Consider the following 20,514-nt stretch of genomic DNA (forward strand, 5'->3'; position numbering starts at 1 on the left):
CCTCGATTGTAGCTAGGTGAGACACCCTGAGCCAAGGCACTCAGTTGTGCTGCACCACTATTCCTAACCCAAAATATTAAATGCTTGATGTTTTAAGCCATTAAATTTGAGGAAACTTGTTACACAGAAATAAATGACTACTGCAAATATTTACTGTGTGCCTTACACATTCCTGTCCTTAATATTCAAAAGAGAGTCAGAAGGAAAAACAAGTCAAAAATGAAAATTAAATGTAGGATTCTAATAGCCCCAAATTACTAGTGAGATGTGACACTGGAGTAAATAAGTAGTATATTAAATCTGAAAAGCAGATTTAACTTCTTGGATTGGTACATATCAATGTCTAAACCAAGACTCATCATAACCCCAATTAAAAGTTAAGTATGAAATCACAAAGTTAATTTTCAAAGTCTGAATGTTAACCGTAAGAAAATAAATTCAAAAGTAATAGTTTGCCTCCTGGCCAGTCTGTATTTTGCTTGGATAAGTTCAAGTATAAATTAGACTACAGGAGATAAGCACCTTTAACAATTATATTCATTTTGAGGATTAAATATGCAAATATACTTTATAACATATGCAAGAAGGAAATATAACCACTCCATTCTTTCTGCACTAAATCATGAGATATTAGTCAATCATATTTTCTAGACTAAAGTTTATTATGATTACAAATCACTACCATACCCAACTCTAATCATGGAGAAATTTATGAAATTTAATCAAAGCAATAAGTAAATTTTTAAAAATCTGTTAACTTAGCTCCAAATTTTCAAAACTTTATTAACCTAGCTCCTCCAAGTCCCTTATGTAATTAAACCTGAAATACTCAAAATCACTCAATCAAGGATACACTAAAAACAAGAAAACCAAAATGTATTAATAACAATATAATTAGCACACAGAAGAGGCACCAATATCCAAGTACTTGGAACTAGCAGGTTTCTTGGATAAACTGTCCACCATAAAAAAAATATGGTCTAATGGGGAAAAAAAAATCAATCATTGACAAGAATCATATTAGATTCCCACTAAAGTCAAGCTGAAAAATTCTACAGCACAATGAACCCCTATGTTTAATAACAAAAATATAGAAATACTGATCCTAAGAGCTATGAGATCAAAGGCAACAACATAGAAGGTATTACTGAAGGCCACGCGCCACCACATCAGAGAAAGGACAAATTAGGATCACAAGAAAGGGCTATCGTTGGGAAACAGTTCTCCACTGATCACTCTCATTTCTGCACATCTTGTGATAGCTTTTGTTTCAAATTATCTTTTCAAGGATGTTTGTATAGCGAACATCCTGGCAAGACAGAAATATTGACTTCCTCCAGGACAAAGGACAGATTTGTTTTCTGATCAATATAATAGTGTCTCCCTGCAGGGCAAAGACTGGACAGGCTTGCTAGCAGACCGCTTTAAAAGATTGGGGTTTCCTAAGCTCAGGGTTCCATAGTTGTAACATACATCTATGGCACGTGCAGAATCCACATGGGCCCATCTCTACACAGCCCCTGGGTGTCAGGGGCGTCAGAAGTGATGCAAATATGAAGATGATGCTGCTAGATGTGCTGTGAGTAATAAAAGTCCTTTATCTCCAACCCAGGAGTCTCATGTCTTCTGCCAGCATCTATGAAACTGTGGCAGGCTAACTTGTTAGCTTGCTAATAGGGTAAAAATCTCAGAACCTTCACAGTTTGGTGTTTTGTTTTGTTTTGTTTTTTACAGTTATATGCTGCATCCTTATTACCTGAGACAATTTCAAATCTAACAATTTGTTGCAAGCATTAACAGACCCCTAGAGAAGCACCAAAAAACCTCAGGTGCTAATGAAAACCTTAAATAACTCAGGACACAGATAATGACCAGCCATTACATTTAACTCCCAGATAGCCTCATGTTTAGACTGTTCACTCAATTGATGCCTTTATTCGTTCATTATTAAGTAATTTCCTATGTCTTGAATCTCACTCTCAATGAGTTCAAAGTCTAAAGCAGAAAGAAACATGTAAAACTACTGCGAAACAATTACACATTCTGCTTTAAAAGGTGGGAGGGTATATATGGAATATGAAAAATTATCACTTTTCCAAAGAATTTTCTATAGCAAAAAATGTTGAGTGTACATATTGAATTAATAATTTTATTTCCATACATTATAAAATTTTCAATTTTGCTACTCAAAGCGTGCTCCAAGGACCAAGAGCAACATCACCCGGAGCTTGCTAGAAATGTAGATTATCAGGCTCCAACACATACCCCCTTAGTCAGACTCGGAGTCTAACAAGACCCTCAGGTGATTCCCATGCATATTGATGCTTAAGAAGTACCCACCCCCAAAAATGAACAAATAAGTCTTAAATTTATGATGAAGATAATGTTTTTAATAGACATTAAAATCACAACTGCTAACTCAGCAAAAGTTAAGGATAAGAAAAATACAGTCATTAAACCACGTAAAGAATATTTAACTATCTGGGGCCAGCCCAGTGGCACAGCAGTTAAGTGCGTGTGCTCCTCTGCGGCAGCCCAGGGTTCGGATCCCGGGCACGCACCAACATACCGCTTGTCAAGCCATGCTGTGGCGGCGTCCCGTATAAAGTAGAGGAAGATGGGCATGGATGCTAGCCCAGAGCCAACCTTCCTCAGCAAAAAGAGAAGGACTGGCAGATGTTAGCTCAGGGCTGATCACAAAAAAAAAATACTAATAATAAAAAAAAAGAATATTTAACTATCAACACTAGCATAATACAGAAAAATCTAACCTGAATGAAGTAAGAAAAAGTTAAAAATAGACATCATGAACAATAAGAAAAAGGGGAAATATAAAACTAAGATAATGTAAGGTTCTGGCGATGCACTTAAAGTACTTCATCAAATAAAAACTCTCATCTTTTTTTTTCAAAAATAATAAAGATAGAACCTAGCACATAATAGATGGTTATATGTATTTTTTTGATAAGTGAAAAATATCCTAATTAGACAACTCAAAGTAAAAATATAAGAGATTTGAGACAGTTAGGAGTTTAAATATAAAACAGTTTTCAAAGTTATTTTAGCATGCTTACCCAGAGCACAGAATTTTGCCTTTGATTTTCCCATATTTTGTACAAGTGTGAAATGACGGATGAATTTTATAAATGTTAAATTAGAACACTCTGGTAATAAAATGTTAACAAAAAACTATCTTTTAGCTATCCTGCATGACTTACACTTTCCAAATTCCAAAGAGGTAGCTATGTTTTCACTTGTTTTTCCCCAGCATGCATTTTTATCATAAGAAAAGTTGTAACCCTCTATAGTTAAGGCTTTATTATGTAAATTTTCCTAAAATTTAGGGCAAAGGGTAGGCTGTCATTTGATAATCCTATTTTCTATTCTTTATAGCTTTGAGGTAAGTCATTGTATTCAATCTTATAGAAAACTTTTCAGCACATCTCCAAAAAGGGATCTTTAAAGTATACAGTTGTAAAGGTAAAAGAAGTTAAAATAACAAAGCTTAAGAAAAACTCCTGAAAACTCAAATCTTTTTAAATGTTTAAATAAATTTTTTAGACTGAAATGCCTTTACAAAAATGGAGGGAAAACGGGAATAGTCAACAATAGTAAATGAAACATTATGTAAAACACACAAAATAATATACCTCTCTCTTATTTCTTCTTGCAACCTTGAGGAATTCCATAAGGATCTGTAGTTGGGCTGCATGTGATTCCTATAATAGAAAATTATAATTGTTCTTTTAAAAATATAACTATGAGTTCAAAGTTTTCTTTAATACCACAGTATAATCAGTTTGAAGCAACTTTATGCATCCATTTTAGTCTATACTTCTATTTAATCAGTTTTCCCGTTCACTAATTGGCATTTTTAAAAGGCATTTTCCCCAAAATTAACTAAAACAAATTTTAAGAAACAGGTGTTTTAAATTACATTCCTCATCTACCATGCTGAAAAAAACTATTTATGGGAAATGGCAATTCCGTTACCTGTCCTAGACTTTTCTTCTTCAGTCAAACTAATAAGACATCAAGACAAAAATCACAGTGAAACCAATATAGTTTCTAGACACTAAAATCACTTGCCCTATAAGAATTTCATTTGCAGGGGAGTAAGAAGCATAATAAATGGGAAGAAATCCATACTTTTCAGAAGTCAGATTTACTATTTCTAGTTATTACTCACACAGATGTGAGAATTAATGTATTTCTATAGAAGATTTCAGTCAAATCAAACATTCAAAAACAAAAATTTTAATATAATCAAGTGCAGGAAGAGGTAAATAACCCAAATTTGTAACTGAAACAATGATGTAAGAGATAAATGATAATGTAAGCTTGACATTTTCTGGGTATCAAAAAATAAAATTATAAATATATATCTTTTACTGTTAAAATTTACAAAAAGAACCAAGAAATTCCAGATGAATCTGATAAATATATGTAAAAAAAATACCAAAAGCTAAAAATGGAATAAGAGATAGCTTATGAATAAATATAATTCTATTTTTTTAATATATATTTGAAAAGAAGAATTAAAAAAGCCCAGTGGAGCACTTCCAAAACAAACAAAAATAAATAAATAAGAAAGATTAATAAAATTTTCATTTACCTGGCTATGCAACAGAATTATCTGAGGCATTTGTTAAAATGACACTCAGACAGATTTTATCTGATTTTGTTACTCTAGAAAAGATTCCAGGAATCTATATGTTTAACAAGTCCCCAGACGGCAAGAATAAGCCTGTCAACATCTGAGGAATCACTAAGATATTACACATACTCCAAAAAGTATGGCCACCTCACACCCACTCCTGGAGTCTCCCCTTTGGGGAGAAGAAGGGAATCTTCGCATTTTAAAGGATAAGAGGCAAAACAGATCAAAGAAATGTTTAAGTCAAGACAAATAAAGACAAGGGAAGACAAATATGAACTGACAATCACAGCAGGATATTCCAATTAACAAACACAATTGAATTAATGTTTCACAACTGAATAAATTTGTAAAACACAGTATCACAAACATTTAAAAGTGAAATTGTTTCTTGCATAACAAACTGGATTGGACCTTAGACACACTTAAGTTAAACTATCACACAGAACAAATTCACAGGGGCTCTGAATCCCAACAATGATGACAAAGTATCCCAGGATCGTCTGCATCTTTCTTGGGACTTCTTCACATTAATTATCTATAACTGTCTACAGATTATTTGGCTAGAGAGCAAAGACCACATATTTATATAAAAAGGAATATACACAGCCAAGACTGTTAATAAATAACATAGTTCATTTGCAAAGGAATTGTGCAAGCTATCTTCAAAACAGTAAGTCTGAATACTTCATTTCAGTCTATTAACTAGGACATGTAAATAGGGTGAGAATGCAACTGATTTATAGAAAGGAAGGGGAAAAGCCTCCCAAAGCCACAAGTTCAAAGCAAAACTGGGACCAACTAAGTACACGAGGAATTCAGCAAATAGCACCTTCTTTTGCAATTTAATATTCTTTAAAGGAATAACTTCAAGAAAGGAGAGAAACGGCAAATTTATGAAACTATAATTTCATATGTAAATATGAAAGAAAATTATATAAAAAAAAGTGGAGGAGTAAAAAAGAGAATGCTTAAAAATGGGAAGAGTACAGCCAATTATATCAAAATAATGTCTAGCCATATAAAGTTCTGTTACAACAGTCTCAGAAATTGGACATGAAAGTAATCCCCTAAAGTCATTTAACCCACTACTAAAAATAGAAGTCCAAGAAGTTAATTCTCTAAACATTTCTTACAATTGTCAAAGCATCCATAAAAGGTATAATGATCATTTATCCCAATTATCTCATTTCTAGATGAGGAAACTGGAGTAAGAAAAAGAGAGAAAAGAAACATATTTAGGGGGAAAAAAAAAAGAAACATATTTAGAATCTTATTCTCCACTCTCAGTGCTTTTTGCAATATTGCAAGTTTTGTCACATCTGCCCCATCTGGTTCAGTCAATTATCTCAAAAGAGAGCATGTCGGTCATCTAAAATGGAATATGCTCCAAATCTTTACAAAACATTGGTTTTCTATATTTTCCTATTCCTTTGTGCAATTAATTTTTTATACTAAAGATCAGATAAGATTACTCCTATTATGAAAATCATCAATCAACTGCTTGATCTGAGTCCAATAGAACTAAACACATAAACTGTATAATTAAGTCTTCTTGTTCAATTCCATGGTTTAGTATCCTTCTGATATTTGGCATTCTAGATAACTTTCCAACAGGGTGAAAATGCACTGGTCAGACCTACGAAAACAGCTGGTCTAGCTGAGCTTTATATACTTCACTAAAAATGAATAACCTGGCCCTTAGGAGTTTAGTTGCCATGAGTTCATCTTCCCAAGTACAGTTAACTCTATAGTAGTTTCTCAACAGGACGGCAACTGGCATTTTGAGGAAATAAGTATTTCCTTCCATAAGACTTTCCAAAGAGAACAAAATAGGCATGTTATCTAGAAATATAGAAGTAAATAAAAACAATTAAAAGTTGAAAAGATTGCTCCTAAGGAGCTGATATAAGGGATAGGGAGTAATGGAACTGAGGACTACTGATTTTTGCTAGAAACCTTGTAATATTGTTTGACTTTGTAAATTAGGAGTATTCATTACTTGGATTTTTTTTTTAAGGGAGAAAAAGGAGAAGGAAAAGCAAGAGAGGGAGAGGGGAGGGGAGGGAAGACTTTCCAGGTGTGACAGGAAGTGAAAGAGTTCTAGGATTCTACATTCTAACCTAGATTTTCTAACCTAAAAACCGTGTAGAACTCTATGAGTGCTTCCCCGACTTGGCTTCAGATTCCCTATCTATAAAATAAGCAGGTAACATTTCACAAACAAGAGTCATTTTGCTAGATCTTAAGAAAATGTCATTTAGGTGATAATTTTTCTCTATATTCTTTTCCTTAAATCTACTGTCAAAATAATTCTAAAGGATATGTACTTCTGGTAGTATGACCGACTACCAAAGCCTTCAAACTAGGGTACCAATACACCTGAGAATGCATGTAGATCTTCCAAAGAATATATGGACACAGGGTTTTAAGGGAATTCCCAAATCCTCCATCTTCAATATTTATCTTTTCTAAAATTGATCTGCTCACCAGACATCACTCCAGTTCTCAATTCCAACATCTTCTTTCAAAATTTCTCTTTTCATTCTTTAAAGAGGTTTAAAAAGGAGGGGAAGAAGGGGCATATCTTTGACCCATCCAGAAATTTACCTTAATAAATGGCCCTGGGGTATGCAAGTCTCTGGAACAACAAAATAAGGCAATATAAAATACAATCATGTGCCACATAACAACATTTCAGTCAATTAGAGATCACACATATGATGGGGGGCCCCTAAGATTAGTATCATATAGCCTAGGTGTGTAGTAGGCTATATCATCTAGGTTTGTACAAGTACACTCTAGGATGTTCACACAACAACAAAATGGCCTAACAACACATTTCTCAGAACATCTTCCCATCATTAAGCAATGCAAGACCGTACTGCTGGTTTAAAAGGGACTTACTCTAAATAAAGACTAGACAACAAATCTTTTTTATAAGTCAGGTAGTTGCCAATTCTTTGCACTGAACATGATGTAGGTTATGAACCAGAAAATTGACAGTACTAGAAAGATTTTAAAATTCATGATCATATTAGTAAATTAATATACCTCTCTCTACACTGGATAAGTTTTTATTTTGAAATTTTTTAATAGAAAATTTTTAAATGGAAGATGCAAACATCTAATTAACAAATTAAATGAAAAGAACATAAATGAACCCCTGAAACAATTTCAGAAAACATGTGCTTCAAAGCACATGAGGAATATTTACAAAAAGTGACATTATAGTTCATAGAATGAGTAACTAAAATTTGGAATAACTGGTATCATAGAGACAACACTTTCATAGTACAATATTTAAGTTAAAAAAAATTAGTGACCAATTCTCTTCAGATTAAAATGTAAAAGGCTGCTCCCACAGTAACAATAAAAATACAGATAAACTAAAAAAAAAATACTATTCTTTAAAGTCAATGAACTGAAACTAACTCAAGCAACAATTGAGCTCCAACTTAGCAAAATTCCTGACTAGACAAAAGAGATCAGTCTCTTATCCTTGCTCATGACAAAGGAAAAGGCCAGACCTTTCAGAAAGAAAGTATTAACTACTTTAGTCTCTATACCACTCTTGAATACAGAATGTCTAAGATGCAATTAAAAAATTAAAGACATGCAAAGGAGTAGAAAAATGAAGAGAAAAAACAAGCAAAAGAATGAAATTCACAGATGATTCACATGCTGGAATGAGTAAAAAGAACTTTAAAATATTACTATAAAGTGTTACATAATTAGGAGGAAAAGTGGATAAAACAAGTGAAAAAAATGGAGAATTACAGAAAAGAAACTGAAAGAACAAAATGTAAATCCTAGCAATGAAGTACAAAGTCTAAAGTAAAAAAATAAAAAACATTGGATGGTATGAGAAGCAGACGGGACAGAGCAAAAGAAGGAATAATGAACTCAAAGACAGTTCATTATAAATTGTTTAAACTGATTCACACAGAGAAAAAAGTGAAAAATAAGAACAGAGCATCAGAAATATGTGGGATAATATGAAACATTATAACACGACTAGGAGAGAGAGCACAGCGCTGAATTAATAGTTCCCAATGTTCAAAGCCTAGATCATTTTGTTCTGTGAAACTCAAGCAGGATAAATATTTTAAAAATGAAACCAAAGAATATCAGAGTCAAACTACTGAAAACCAATGTCAAAAAGAATACCTTAAAAGCTGCTAAAGAGAAAAGAGATATACTATCTTTAGGGGAAGAACAGTAAGAATGACTGCTAATTTCATCAGAAATAAAGAAGCAAAAAGACAGTGAAAATATATATTTAAACTGTTAAAAGAAAAAAAAACTAGACTTCTATATAGAAGAAAACTATCAGTGCTACAAGAAATAGTAAAGACAGTTATACAGACAAAAGAGAAATGAGCTAGATGGAAACGCAGATCTCCAAGAAAAAATGAAGATATCTGAAAGGGTAAATATTTGAGTATAAAAATGGTTTTTTATTTTTGCATCATATCTTCAAAACACTATTAACTGGGCCGGCTCCATGGCGTAGTAGTTAAGGGCGTGTGCTCCGCTGCTGGCGGCCTAGGTTCAGATCCCTTTAAATGGCATACTACAAACTCAAGGTTGACTGTGAAAAGTAAGAGAGGCAGTTTGTAATCTTTAGAGAAACCACTAGAAATACAATAAGAAGAATTATGTAAAAAATAGAGATGACAAAATGGAATACTAAAATGGAATCCTGAAAACTCAATGATTTCTAAAAAAGGCAAGAAATGAGGAAAAAGGAAGAAAGAACACATGGAAAAATAGGAAACAAATACCAAGGTGGTAGATCTCAAATCTGACTATATCAACAATTATATTACATTTAAATGCACTTAGGCATTTGAATTAAATGAGCTTATTAGATTGTGTTTTTAAAAAAACCCAACTACATACTGTTAAGAGACACATTTTTAAAACATAAGGACAACGAAAGAACGAAAGTAAAAGGATGAAGGAAGATATACAATAGAAACCCTAATCATAAGTAAGCTACTGAGGCTATATTAACAACAGAAAATATAAAAGCAGACTTCAGAACAAGGAATCTTTCTAGTGATAAACATATATAATTCATTATGATAAAGGGGATGATTCATCCAGAAGACATAACAATCCTAAACATGTATGCACCTAATAATGAGCTTCAAAATACATGAAGCAAACATCACAGAAAACAATGAAAAATAGACACTCAAAACCATATTTTTAACATACCCCCATCAGTAAGTGGTAGAGCAAGCAGGAAAAAAAAGATGTGAATAATAACAACAAACTCTACAATAATCAACATTTATAAAGCACCACAACAAATAACACACAGTTTTCAAATGCAAGCAAGCATTCAACAATATAGACCATATACGGAACCATAATGAAAATTACAATAAATTTCAAAGGACCAAAAGCATAAAAATTGAACTTATGTCTTGCTAAAATGCAGTGAGAAAGAAAGAATTCACACTCCTACCTTAAACAACAAAATAACAGGCCAGTTATACGAAACAATGGCTTTTAGACAAAAGACCAGAAGTATTACATTTTCCCAGGAGCCAGAGTAGAAAAACTTTGAAATACACAGGCTTCAGGTAGAATACTCAAAAAGGTATTGCCTCAGCAGTGGGGCAAAATTAGCTCTAGTTCCAAAAACCTGCTCTAGTTCCACCTCCTCTAGTTCCAAAAACCTGCTCTAGTTCCACCTAAAAAAGCTTAAAGACAAGCCTCAAAAGAACCAAACTATTTCCAAGTAACTTAATTCCCCAGAACAAAGCTCAAGAATGTGTAAAAGAATACAAACATACCGAGCACTAAATAAGGGAAAATTTACAATCTCTGGCATCCAATCAAAAAATTAATAAGCATGCAAATAAGAAAGAAAATATATCCCATAATAAGTGGGGAAAAAATCAATCAATAAAAATATATAGAGAAATGACACAATACAATTAGTAAACAAAAACAATGAAGAGTTATTATAACTACATACATGTTCTAGAAGTTAGAGGAAAGTATAAGCATGTTAAGGAGAGACATGGAAGATAGAAAAGATTAGTGAACATGAAAACAGAAACAGAAACTATCCAAAATGAAGTCAACAGGGAAAAAAGATAAAACATAAATGAATAAAGATGTTTATCAGTGAGCTACGGAATAACTTCAACCAGCCTAACAAATGTGTAACTGGAGTTCCCAAAGTGAAAGAGCGGACAGAAAAATATTTGAAGAATTAATAACTAAAAAGTTTCCAAATCTGATGGAAACTACAAATCCACAGATCAAAGAATCTCAAAGAACCCTAAGAACAAGAAATAAGGTGGGGGAGGGGAAGGACTATAGCAAGGCACATCAAAATCAAAATCCTCAAAAATATAAAAAGAACATTTTAAGCTGGGAGAAATACATTTCATCCCAAGGACAAGAGATAAGAATGACAACAGACTTCTCATCTGAAACAATGCAAGACAGAAGACAAGGGAGCGACATCTTTAAAATACTGGGGGCAAAAAGTAATTTTAGAAGTACCTTTCAAACACGAGGGCAAAAAAAGACTTTATCAGGCATAGAAGCTGAAAATTCATCACCAACAGATCTGCACTAAAGAAATGACAAAGTTTGTACTTCAGGCAGAAAGAAAATTACAGATGGAATTCAAAAGAATGAATGGAAGAATAAATGGAAAACAAAACAATGAAGTGCACCAGAAATGGTAAATATAAGACTTTTTAAAAATCTCCATAAAACATAACATACTGTTTAAACCAAAATTAGTAACCATTTATTATGGGATTAATAAGATATTTAGAAGTAAAATATGTTACAAAAAACAGTACAAAGGCTGGGAGACAGGAAATGGAAGTATATTGTTGTAAGGTTCTTATAATATAGATGAAGTAGGATAATATTACTTGGAGGTACAATGTAATAACAATCATATTAAAAATCCAAAAGAAACCACTAAAGAACAAAACAAAAAGTTATGTGGTAAGCCCTAAATAAGGCAAATAAAATGGAATCATGAAAAATATTCAATCCAAAATCATATAAATCATGTTGTCTAACCACAATGCGATTCAACTAGAATTCAAATACCAAAGTATATATTTGGCAAAGTAGCAATATCCAAAATAAACATCCACAGATACACACAAACTTCTTACAAATCAGTAAGAAAAAAGACAAATAATCCAGTAGGAGGGCCGGCCCCGTGGCATAGCGGTTAAGTGCGCGTGCTCCACTGCTGGCGGCCTGGGTTCGGATGCCGGGTGCGCACCGACACACCGCTTCTCCAGCCATGCTGAGGCCATGTCCCACATACAGCAACTAGAAGGATGTGCAACTATGACATACAACTATCTACTGGGGCTTTGGGTAAAAAGAAAAAAAAAGGAGGAGGATTGGCAATAGATGTTAGCTCAGAGCCGGTCTTCCTCAGCAAAAAGAGGAGGATTAGCATGGATGTTAGCTCAGGGCTGATCTTCCTCACAAAAATAAATAAATAAATAAATCTAGTAGGAAAATGGGTTTAGGATATGGATATGTAATTTACCAAATAAGAAACCAAGACAGCCAAACAAATGAAATTCTCAACTTCACTAATAAATACAGAAATGCAAAAAACATACACACACACACAAACACACACAAGCATCTGACAACTACCAGATTGGCAGAAACTAAAAAAGAGAAAATAGCAAGTACTGACATGGTACAAACCCACAGAAGAGCAATTTGGCAATATTTAATAAGGTTAAATGTGCATACACACCCTATGAACAGCAATTCCACTCCTTAAATTACTAAGTGTCTAAATATGAGCACAAGGAGACATGTATAACAATATTAAATGCAGTATTGACACTAACAGCTAAGAACTGAGAAGAACCCAAACGTCCATCATTAGAGGAATTAGATATATTTATGTAATGGATTAATATAGAGAAGTTAAAATAAATAAACCAGATATACATTTATCAACATGAACCTCAAAAAGTAAACAAAGGGGTGTATGTCAAAAGGATAACTACAGTATGAAACTCTTTATGTAAACTACATTATACAAACAATACTTTACACAGTTGTAGATACAAATATATGAAGAAAAGCATAAACAGACTCGAGAAGGATCCTTGCCAATTTCATATAGCGGTCACTCTGGGAGAACAGAATGAGATGAGAGGGCTTTAAGTATAAAAAAAAAATTTAATTCTCAAAATTCAGGTCTAAGACATATATGGAAAACTTAATATTTATTAAAACTGAGATGTGGTATGTCAAGAGTCTCATTTTCTGTACTTTTCTGTATGTCAGAAATATTCAAGTTAAATAATAATGCAAAGTAAAACAGGAAAACGATCATGAAAGAAAGCTATAAAACCTATGATAGGAACTTTGGTTCTGAACTGGCTCCCTCTTCAAAAAATAGAAAAGGATCTGTGGTCTAAAACTAAGAGACCTATATTTCTTTAATTCTAAGACAAAAAGCAAGCAGAAATTAATGTTGGCACATTCAAAGGTGGGAAGAAAGTTAACAGCTCTCACCTTCAATATGTAAGCTTATCTATCTTCAGTATGGTACCCCCATGTTGAAGTGTGCCTGTTGTGCAATAGTCCAAAGAACCTCTTTTACCACCAACATGCGGGGAAAAGATTCTAGTGTCCTAAGGTAGAAAAAGGAGACTCATTTGCTGTGCGTTGTATAGGAAAGGATCAGGGATTCCAATCGCTTCTTAATCTGACTCTCAGTCAGTCATCCTGTTTTCAGCCTTTATTATATGAGGTACCTAACGTTCTCAATTCCAAGGCCTTTGTTCCACAATATAAACAGGGTTGGTTCTTGGCTATTCCCCCACTACTGGTTCAGTATTCAGCTTTCTCAGATCTCCTAATCTATTACTTTTCATCCATCTGCTTTATAGCTTAAAAATATTGCTGCCATTGTCTCTTGTCCCATTCTTTTGCCTTCTTAAAATCCCTTTACTCTCACTTTCATAGCTTTAAGGGAGCAAGGTAACTGCATATGTTCAATCTATCAGAGAGAAGTCTCTTTATATCATTTATCACTATGTGAAAATATTTACTTAATTGCTTTAGTTTATCTCCCCACTCCATCCCCAACACACACACAAAGCAGAATCCTGTCTGGCTTTTACACAGCCCTTAACATAACACCTAGCACATAGTAGATGCTAATCAAAAACTGTGTTTAAAACCATAGGAGAGTTTTGGCAACGATTTTTGGGATATGACACCTAAAGCATAAGGAACAAAATCAAAAATAAACAAGTGGGATTACATCAATCTAAAAAGCTCTGCACAACAAAGGCAACCATCAACAAAATGAAAAGGCAACCTAGAGAATGGGAGAAAACATGTGCAGATCATATATCTGATAAGGGGTTAATATCCAAAAAATATAAAGAACTCATATAACTCAATAGCAAAAAAAAAAAAAAATCCAATTAAAAAATGGGCAAAGGACCTGTATAGACATTTTTCCATAGAAGACATTCAGATGGCCAAGAGGTACATGAAAAGGTGCTCAACATCACAAATCATTAAGGAAATGCAAATCAAAACTACAATGAGATAGCACCTCACACCTGTTAGAATGGCTATTATCAAAAAGACAAGAGATAATAAATGCTGGTGGGGATGTGGAGAAAAGGGAACCTTTGTGCACTCTTGGTAGGAATGTAAATTGGTACAGCCACTGTGGAAAACAATATGAAGGCTCCTCAAAAAATTAAAAATAGAACTACCATATGATCCAGCAATCTCATTTCTGGGTATATATCCATATCCAAAGGGAAACTAAACCACTATGCTGAAGAGACAGCTGGACTCCCCTGTTCAATGCAGCACTATTTACAACATTCAAAACAAAGAAACAATCTAAGTGTCTCTCAATGAATAAATGGATAAAGATGTGGTATATATACACGATGGAATACTATTCAGCCATAAAAAGGAAGGAAATCCTGCCATTTGTGACAACACGGATGGACCTTGAGGGCATTATGCTAAGTGAAATAAGTCAGACAAAGAAAGACAAGTGCTGTATGATCTCACTTAACATACAAAATCTTAAAAAAAATAAATAACACACCCCAAACTCACAGAAAAAGAGATCAGATTTGTGGATACTAGAAGCAGAGGGTGGGGGAACTGGATGAAGGTGGTCAAAGGGTACAAACTTCCAGTTATAATATAAATAAGTACTGAGGACGTAATGTACAATATGATGACTATAGTTAACACTATGGATGATATATTTACAAGTTGCTAAAAGAATAAATCCTAAAAGTTCTCATCACAAGGAAAAAACATTTTTTTCTTTCATCTATATGAGATAATAGATGTTAACTAAACTTGCTTCAGTAATTATTTCACAATATATGTATGTCAAGTCATTATGCTGTACACCTTAAATGTGTACAGTGCTGTATGTCAATTACATCTCCATAAAACTGAAAGAAAATAATAAATAAAAGAATAAAGCCCTTCCCCAAAAAAACAGAGAATTTCCCACAAACTCTGCCTCACAAAAAGATATAGCATGGGAGACTCATTCTGGTCAGCTCACCCTCAGCTACTCCTCTCTCCTACTAAAAGATTCCCATTTTATTAGATGAGATCCAGGTCTAAGCTATGTTAATCAGAATCCAGCGACAGAATTTTGTAAACTAAAGTTGGAAAACAAAGCTCCTTTTCTTCTTTTATCAAAAGACATAAACATAAATGAGGAAGTGCAAGTGAGCACATTATCCACCAAGTGATAAAAATCTGCAAAAAGAAAATCAGACTGGTCCCAAAGAAATTGACACAAGAAGCACAAAAGAAAGATTCCCAACAACATTCAAGTGCCTGATCTTATTTCCTTATCGTCTCCAGGGAAGCCATGGTTTCAATCTTCCCAATATTTGGTTGTTAAGCTCTTTCTTTTTATATATGTGAGCCACTCACTCCCTTATCCTGTCAATAAATACTCCCTTTTTGTTAAGCTAGGTCAGAGTGCATATTTGCTTACACTAAGGTGTGTATTGCTTATAATGAATTCATATTCTTGATTAATACAAATTCACATTTTACATTTTTTACATTTATTTACATGAAATAAATGCAATTTTACATTTATTTACATTTAATTATAATTTCATTACATGAAAAAGGATATATTTAGTTCCAGTTCCCATCTTTCCAAATGCCCTTAGTTAAGCCACAGACTACTGCTGCTGCCAACGGACACCTGCTGGAAAGATTTTATGTAGATAAAAATAATCTCTATTTTCTCCTCCAGATTTCATATGTGAAGAGGGAAGATTTGGCAAGGAAAATATTCATTAGAAGAAAAATGACCAATATAATTGTTCCCTATTAAAATGAAACTGTACTTTCTCATGTTTTTTTTTTTTTGCGAGGAAGATCGGCCCTGAGCTAACATCTGCCAATCCTCCTTTTTTTTTTTTTTTTTTTTTTTGCTGAGGAAGACTGGCCCTGGGCTAACATCCATGCCCACCTTCCTCTCCTTTATATGGGACGCCGCCACAGCATGGCTTGACAAGCGGTGTGTCGGTGCACGCCCGGGATCCAAACCGGTGAACCCCAGGCCGCCGCAGCGGAGCACACGCACTTAACCACTTGTGCCACTGGGCCGGCCCCTCTCATGATCTTTCTTAAGACTCAGCTTTTGTTAATACAAACTGGCCATTGCAAGTAAGTTATATTATAAGGAATTTATCCTTTCTTTTACTTGGAAAAGGGGAATCTGTTAGAAGTGATACCTTGCAGATGTTTCTTGCTGAATAAAACTGGATGGATTGAGTGACACTACCCTATTATTTTTAAACATTTCTAGATCTTTTTCAATGCAACAAACAGCAACATTTAAAACAAAATTTTTTAAAGTGCAGCTGCCACTTACTGCTTCCAGTTGTTTCTTCTTCTGCACTAGTAACTCCAACATGAGGTTGACATTGGCCAAATCAAGGTTATCTTGGTCAGTTCCCAACAAATCCTGAAATATTTGCCACCTGTGGCCATTCTAAAAATGAAGAAAAGAAATACAACTTCCTAAAAAGATTGTTTTAGAAAGTCTAAAACAAACGTTTAACTGCTATTTTCCAATATGTTTATTACATAGATATCAAAAATATACTACAATGTTCTAATCTACTCCTTCCCAGCTAGTAGCTCCCCACTGCCTTGTAATTATAATTTAAACAATATTTCTCCCTTAAATGAATTTAGATAACAGATATGAAAGACAAATGTTAAGCCAGCATCTCAGAAGGTATAATTCCCTACAAAATAAATGCCTGGATTTATTAATTTATTATTTATTATTATTTATTAACTTATTATTTATTATAAATTAAGGTATTAATTTAAGCTCATTTGCCTCAATAATTTGGGGCTAATCCTCTTAGAAACTGAGAATCTTGCAATAGTTTCTCCAAATTACCACCCATAGTTTCATCCTGCCATATAATCCTTCAAATGTCATGTATTACAAGCCAACTCTGACTCAATATGATCCCACCAGACCTTTCAAAAGATGATCACTAGAGTAAATTTTAGACAATGCAGTTAAGAAAGTTCTTTATTGAATAGAACAATTGTAAACAAATCTCCTTTAAAAAATGAATAATATACTAAGCTTTAATATCTAACATTAAACCAATAAAAACAACAAATTGAAATTTATTTAAAAAAGTAATAAGAGTTGAAACATACGGTGCTACTCACTGAGTGGTCCAATTTGAACCTCTTTTCCTCAAATCTTTGCTTCTGTTTGAGAATGAGCTCATTCACTGAAAACAGAAACAAAACAACAAGCACATATAATTCGTATTTTGGTTAAATGTATCATTTAACTGTTCTGTTTAGATGGATACTACTTTAACTTTAAAAAGCCCCCAAATTAAAAGATGCTAAGCAGAAAATGCTAGGTTTTTATTTTATGTCAAATTAGAAACAATTCTGCCACAGTTATTACTACTAGGACTGCTATTATTACTACTACTATTACTACAGGAGGAGAATTCTTCAGAGTCTGTACTTTCTCTTACATGTCTCAATGAGGACACTACTGGCACCTGTAGAGAGACAATTCTTCACTGTGTAAGACTGTCCCATGCTTTACATGGTAACTAGTAGATTCTATGAAGTAGGCACTAAAGATTTTTATTTGTTGTTCTTTTTTTTTTTGTGACTTTTCTATAAATATCATGGCAGACACCGTCAGTTACCTATCCAAAAACCATCCTACTCTTTTTCTATTTTTAATAGTAACATGATTTTTTTTCCAAGTGTCATTTTGCCACATACTTTCAGAGAGGCTAGATCCCTCTGCAGCCCCACAGTACGATTCTTAACTAACCAAAGCCAATCTAGTCATTCATACCCTTGCCAGTGATTGACGTGGGGTTAAGTATGTGACCTAGTTTTGACCAATGAGGGTATACTGTCTTTCAGAAAGAGAAGGACAGGAGGAAAACAAATTCTTTCCGTGCCTTCATTAAGCGATGATATCTGGAACTGATTAGAGCCATTTTGCAATCTTGAGGGGAGCGAGCCAAAGGACCAAAGCATATGCTGAGGATGGAGGACCAGAAAGATGGAAAGAACTTAATACTATCACTGAACCATTGAATTAACTAGTTCTAGAAATTCTTTTGTGTGAATCAATACATTTTCCTTAATGTTTAAGCCCTTTTTTTCTGTGAGGAAGAGTAGCCCTGAGCTTACACCTGTTGCCAATCCTCCTCTTTTTTGCTGAGGAAGACTGGCCCTGGGCTAACACCTGTGCCCATCTTCCTCTACTTTATGTGGGACGCCTGCCACATCATGGCTTGATAAATAGCACGTAGGTCCACACCTGGGATCTGGACCTGTGAACCCCGGGCCACCAGAAGCGGAGCATGCAAACTTAACCACTACGCCACTGGGCTGGCCCCTACTGAAGCCATTTTTAACTGGATTTTTCTGTCTTTAACAGCCAAATGATACCAAAAAAAAAACAACTGATAAAGAAAAGGGAAACTAGCAGTAGGCTAGGTAGGCACTTTAATTTATAGACATTATCCTATGGATTATTCTCCCCACTTTAGAGATGAAGGAATATTAGAGCATAAGGAAGTTACGGTGACATATAATACAAGACGGACTTAGGATACAAACCCAACTATTTAATATTTTCCACTATATATCACAATCCAACTATAAACATTTTCAAACAAACCAGAGACGTACCAAGCCCACACTAGGGATCCAAGCTTCAAAGATAAGACTCAGTCTAAGAAAGACTCAAGCAACTCGGAGCAGGAAGACAAATATATATGATGTAGTAATAATATGATGTGACGATAATATCATTGAAATAGATTTACAAAAAAGATAAGACAAAGAGCAATCAAAATGTTAAGGAGCAGGCTTCACATAGAAGGTGACATTAGAATTGCCATAACAGGCACACAGATTCACTAAACAGAAAGAGAAGTGGAAAAGAATTCAGATAAGGGTGTGTGTGGAGGTTGGGGGGTAAAGGCATGAAACAGCAAGAGATAAGATGATTTAAAATCAATATGGCTGAAATACAAGGTCAGTGATTTTGTTAATGATTAACAGGGGCTAAGAACTAAGGCTGGAAATGGAGCCTGATTCTGAAAAGCCTGGTAAGTATCTCACAAGCAAAGTTATTATAATCCGGAAGATAAAGGAAAAGAGCTTGAAATAATGTAGAGGGAATAAAGAGGAGTATGTGAATAAGAGTCTAATGTTTCAATTACAGAATTAACCACCTACAGAAAAATTGTGACAAATAATTGTAATATCTTATATATGTATACCACATTGCATTTTACTGAGAAATCTCATATACCACTGAACCTGAAAGACATTCCATATCCATAATTATACTTCTCTAGATCCTGATAACAGCCATAGTGCTAAGAACAAACCAATGCATTTCTACCACTAAAGATTCCATTCTAGTAACTGTCTTTTCAGAGGCAGGACAGTAGAGTAAAAGCACATGATCTTGAGCTAGACTACTTAGGACCTAATCCCAATTCCGTCACTTACTGGCTATATAACGTTACGCAAATTACTCAACTTCTCTGTGCCTTAGTATCCTCACCTGAGGAATGAGGATGACAACAAGAGCACCTATTTCATAGGGCTGAAAATTAAACGAGTTAACATACATCAAACACAACAGTGCCTGGGGGTAGTAAGGATGTTATGTGCATTAGCTACTTTTTTTTAAACAGAGATTTTAAACTCTGCATGCATGTTGTCCTTTACATTAAAGAGTAAGAGCGTCATTCACTAGGAAGATAAGAAAATTCAATTTACAAATTTTATAAATAGACAAAGAAAGCTAGAAAAGAGACTGCTAGAGAGAAACAGAGGCAGCTAGAGAAACCCACAACATAAAGGGACAGGGAGAGCCATAGAGCAAGGCTTGGCAGGAGTGGAGGAGAGCAACTGCAGAAGGCAGGGGCGGGGGGCACACCCCCTCACCCTACATGAGCCTTCCAGGATCAGGAGCAAGAGAAAGACAGCTCTCAAGACTAAGGAGAATGGGAAGGAGAAGAGTGAGTGTGTGCCACTGGTGGGGGAGGGTGGAATGAAAAAGAATGCCATAGAAGGTAGAGGAAGAGATGAGGAAAGGGAAGTCAGAAGAAGAAGGGAATGTAGTGTAGTTCTTGGGCAGAAAAGGAAAACTCAAAATATCTGTCTTGACAAAACAGTGTATAACTCTAATGACTGTAAAACCAAATCCTTTTTGAGTGCATGGCTTCCAACTCTTTGCTTTCATTAAAACTGAAGAAAATATTTGACTTGTT

General features: G+C 34.3%; 1 protein-coding gene across 3 annotated transcripts in view; it reads right to left on the bottom strand.

Annotated features, from left to right (window-relative positions):
* COP1 (COP1 E3 ubiquitin ligase) overlaps positions 1–20,514 on the bottom strand; it is a 239,848-nt gene that overhangs the window by 183,220 nt on the left and 36,114 nt on the right. The window contains exons 4-6 of one of the 3 annotated variants that reach the window (XM_087438258.1): positions 17,411–17,475; positions 16,587–16,706; positions 3,651–3,719 (exon numbers count right to left, since the gene is read on the bottom strand). In XM_087438258.1, the coding sequence (XP_087294384.1) occupies positions 3,651–3,719; positions 16,587–16,706; positions 17,411–17,475 (254 nt within the window). Of the gene's footprint in view, positions 1–3,650; positions 3,720–16,586; positions 16,707–17,398; positions 17,476–20,514 lie in introns of all 3 variants that reach the window. The other 2 variants (XM_004425010.3, XM_087438259.1) reach the window with 2 other exon arrangements.

Source organism: Ceratotherium simum, chromosome 2, assembly GCF_057802395.1.
Source record: "Ceratotherium simum simum isolate JZ-2026a chromosome 2, ASM5780239v1, whole genome shotgun sequence".
Lineage (NCBI taxonomy): Eukaryota > Metazoa > Chordata > Mammalia > Perissodactyla > Rhinocerotidae > Ceratotherium > Ceratotherium simum.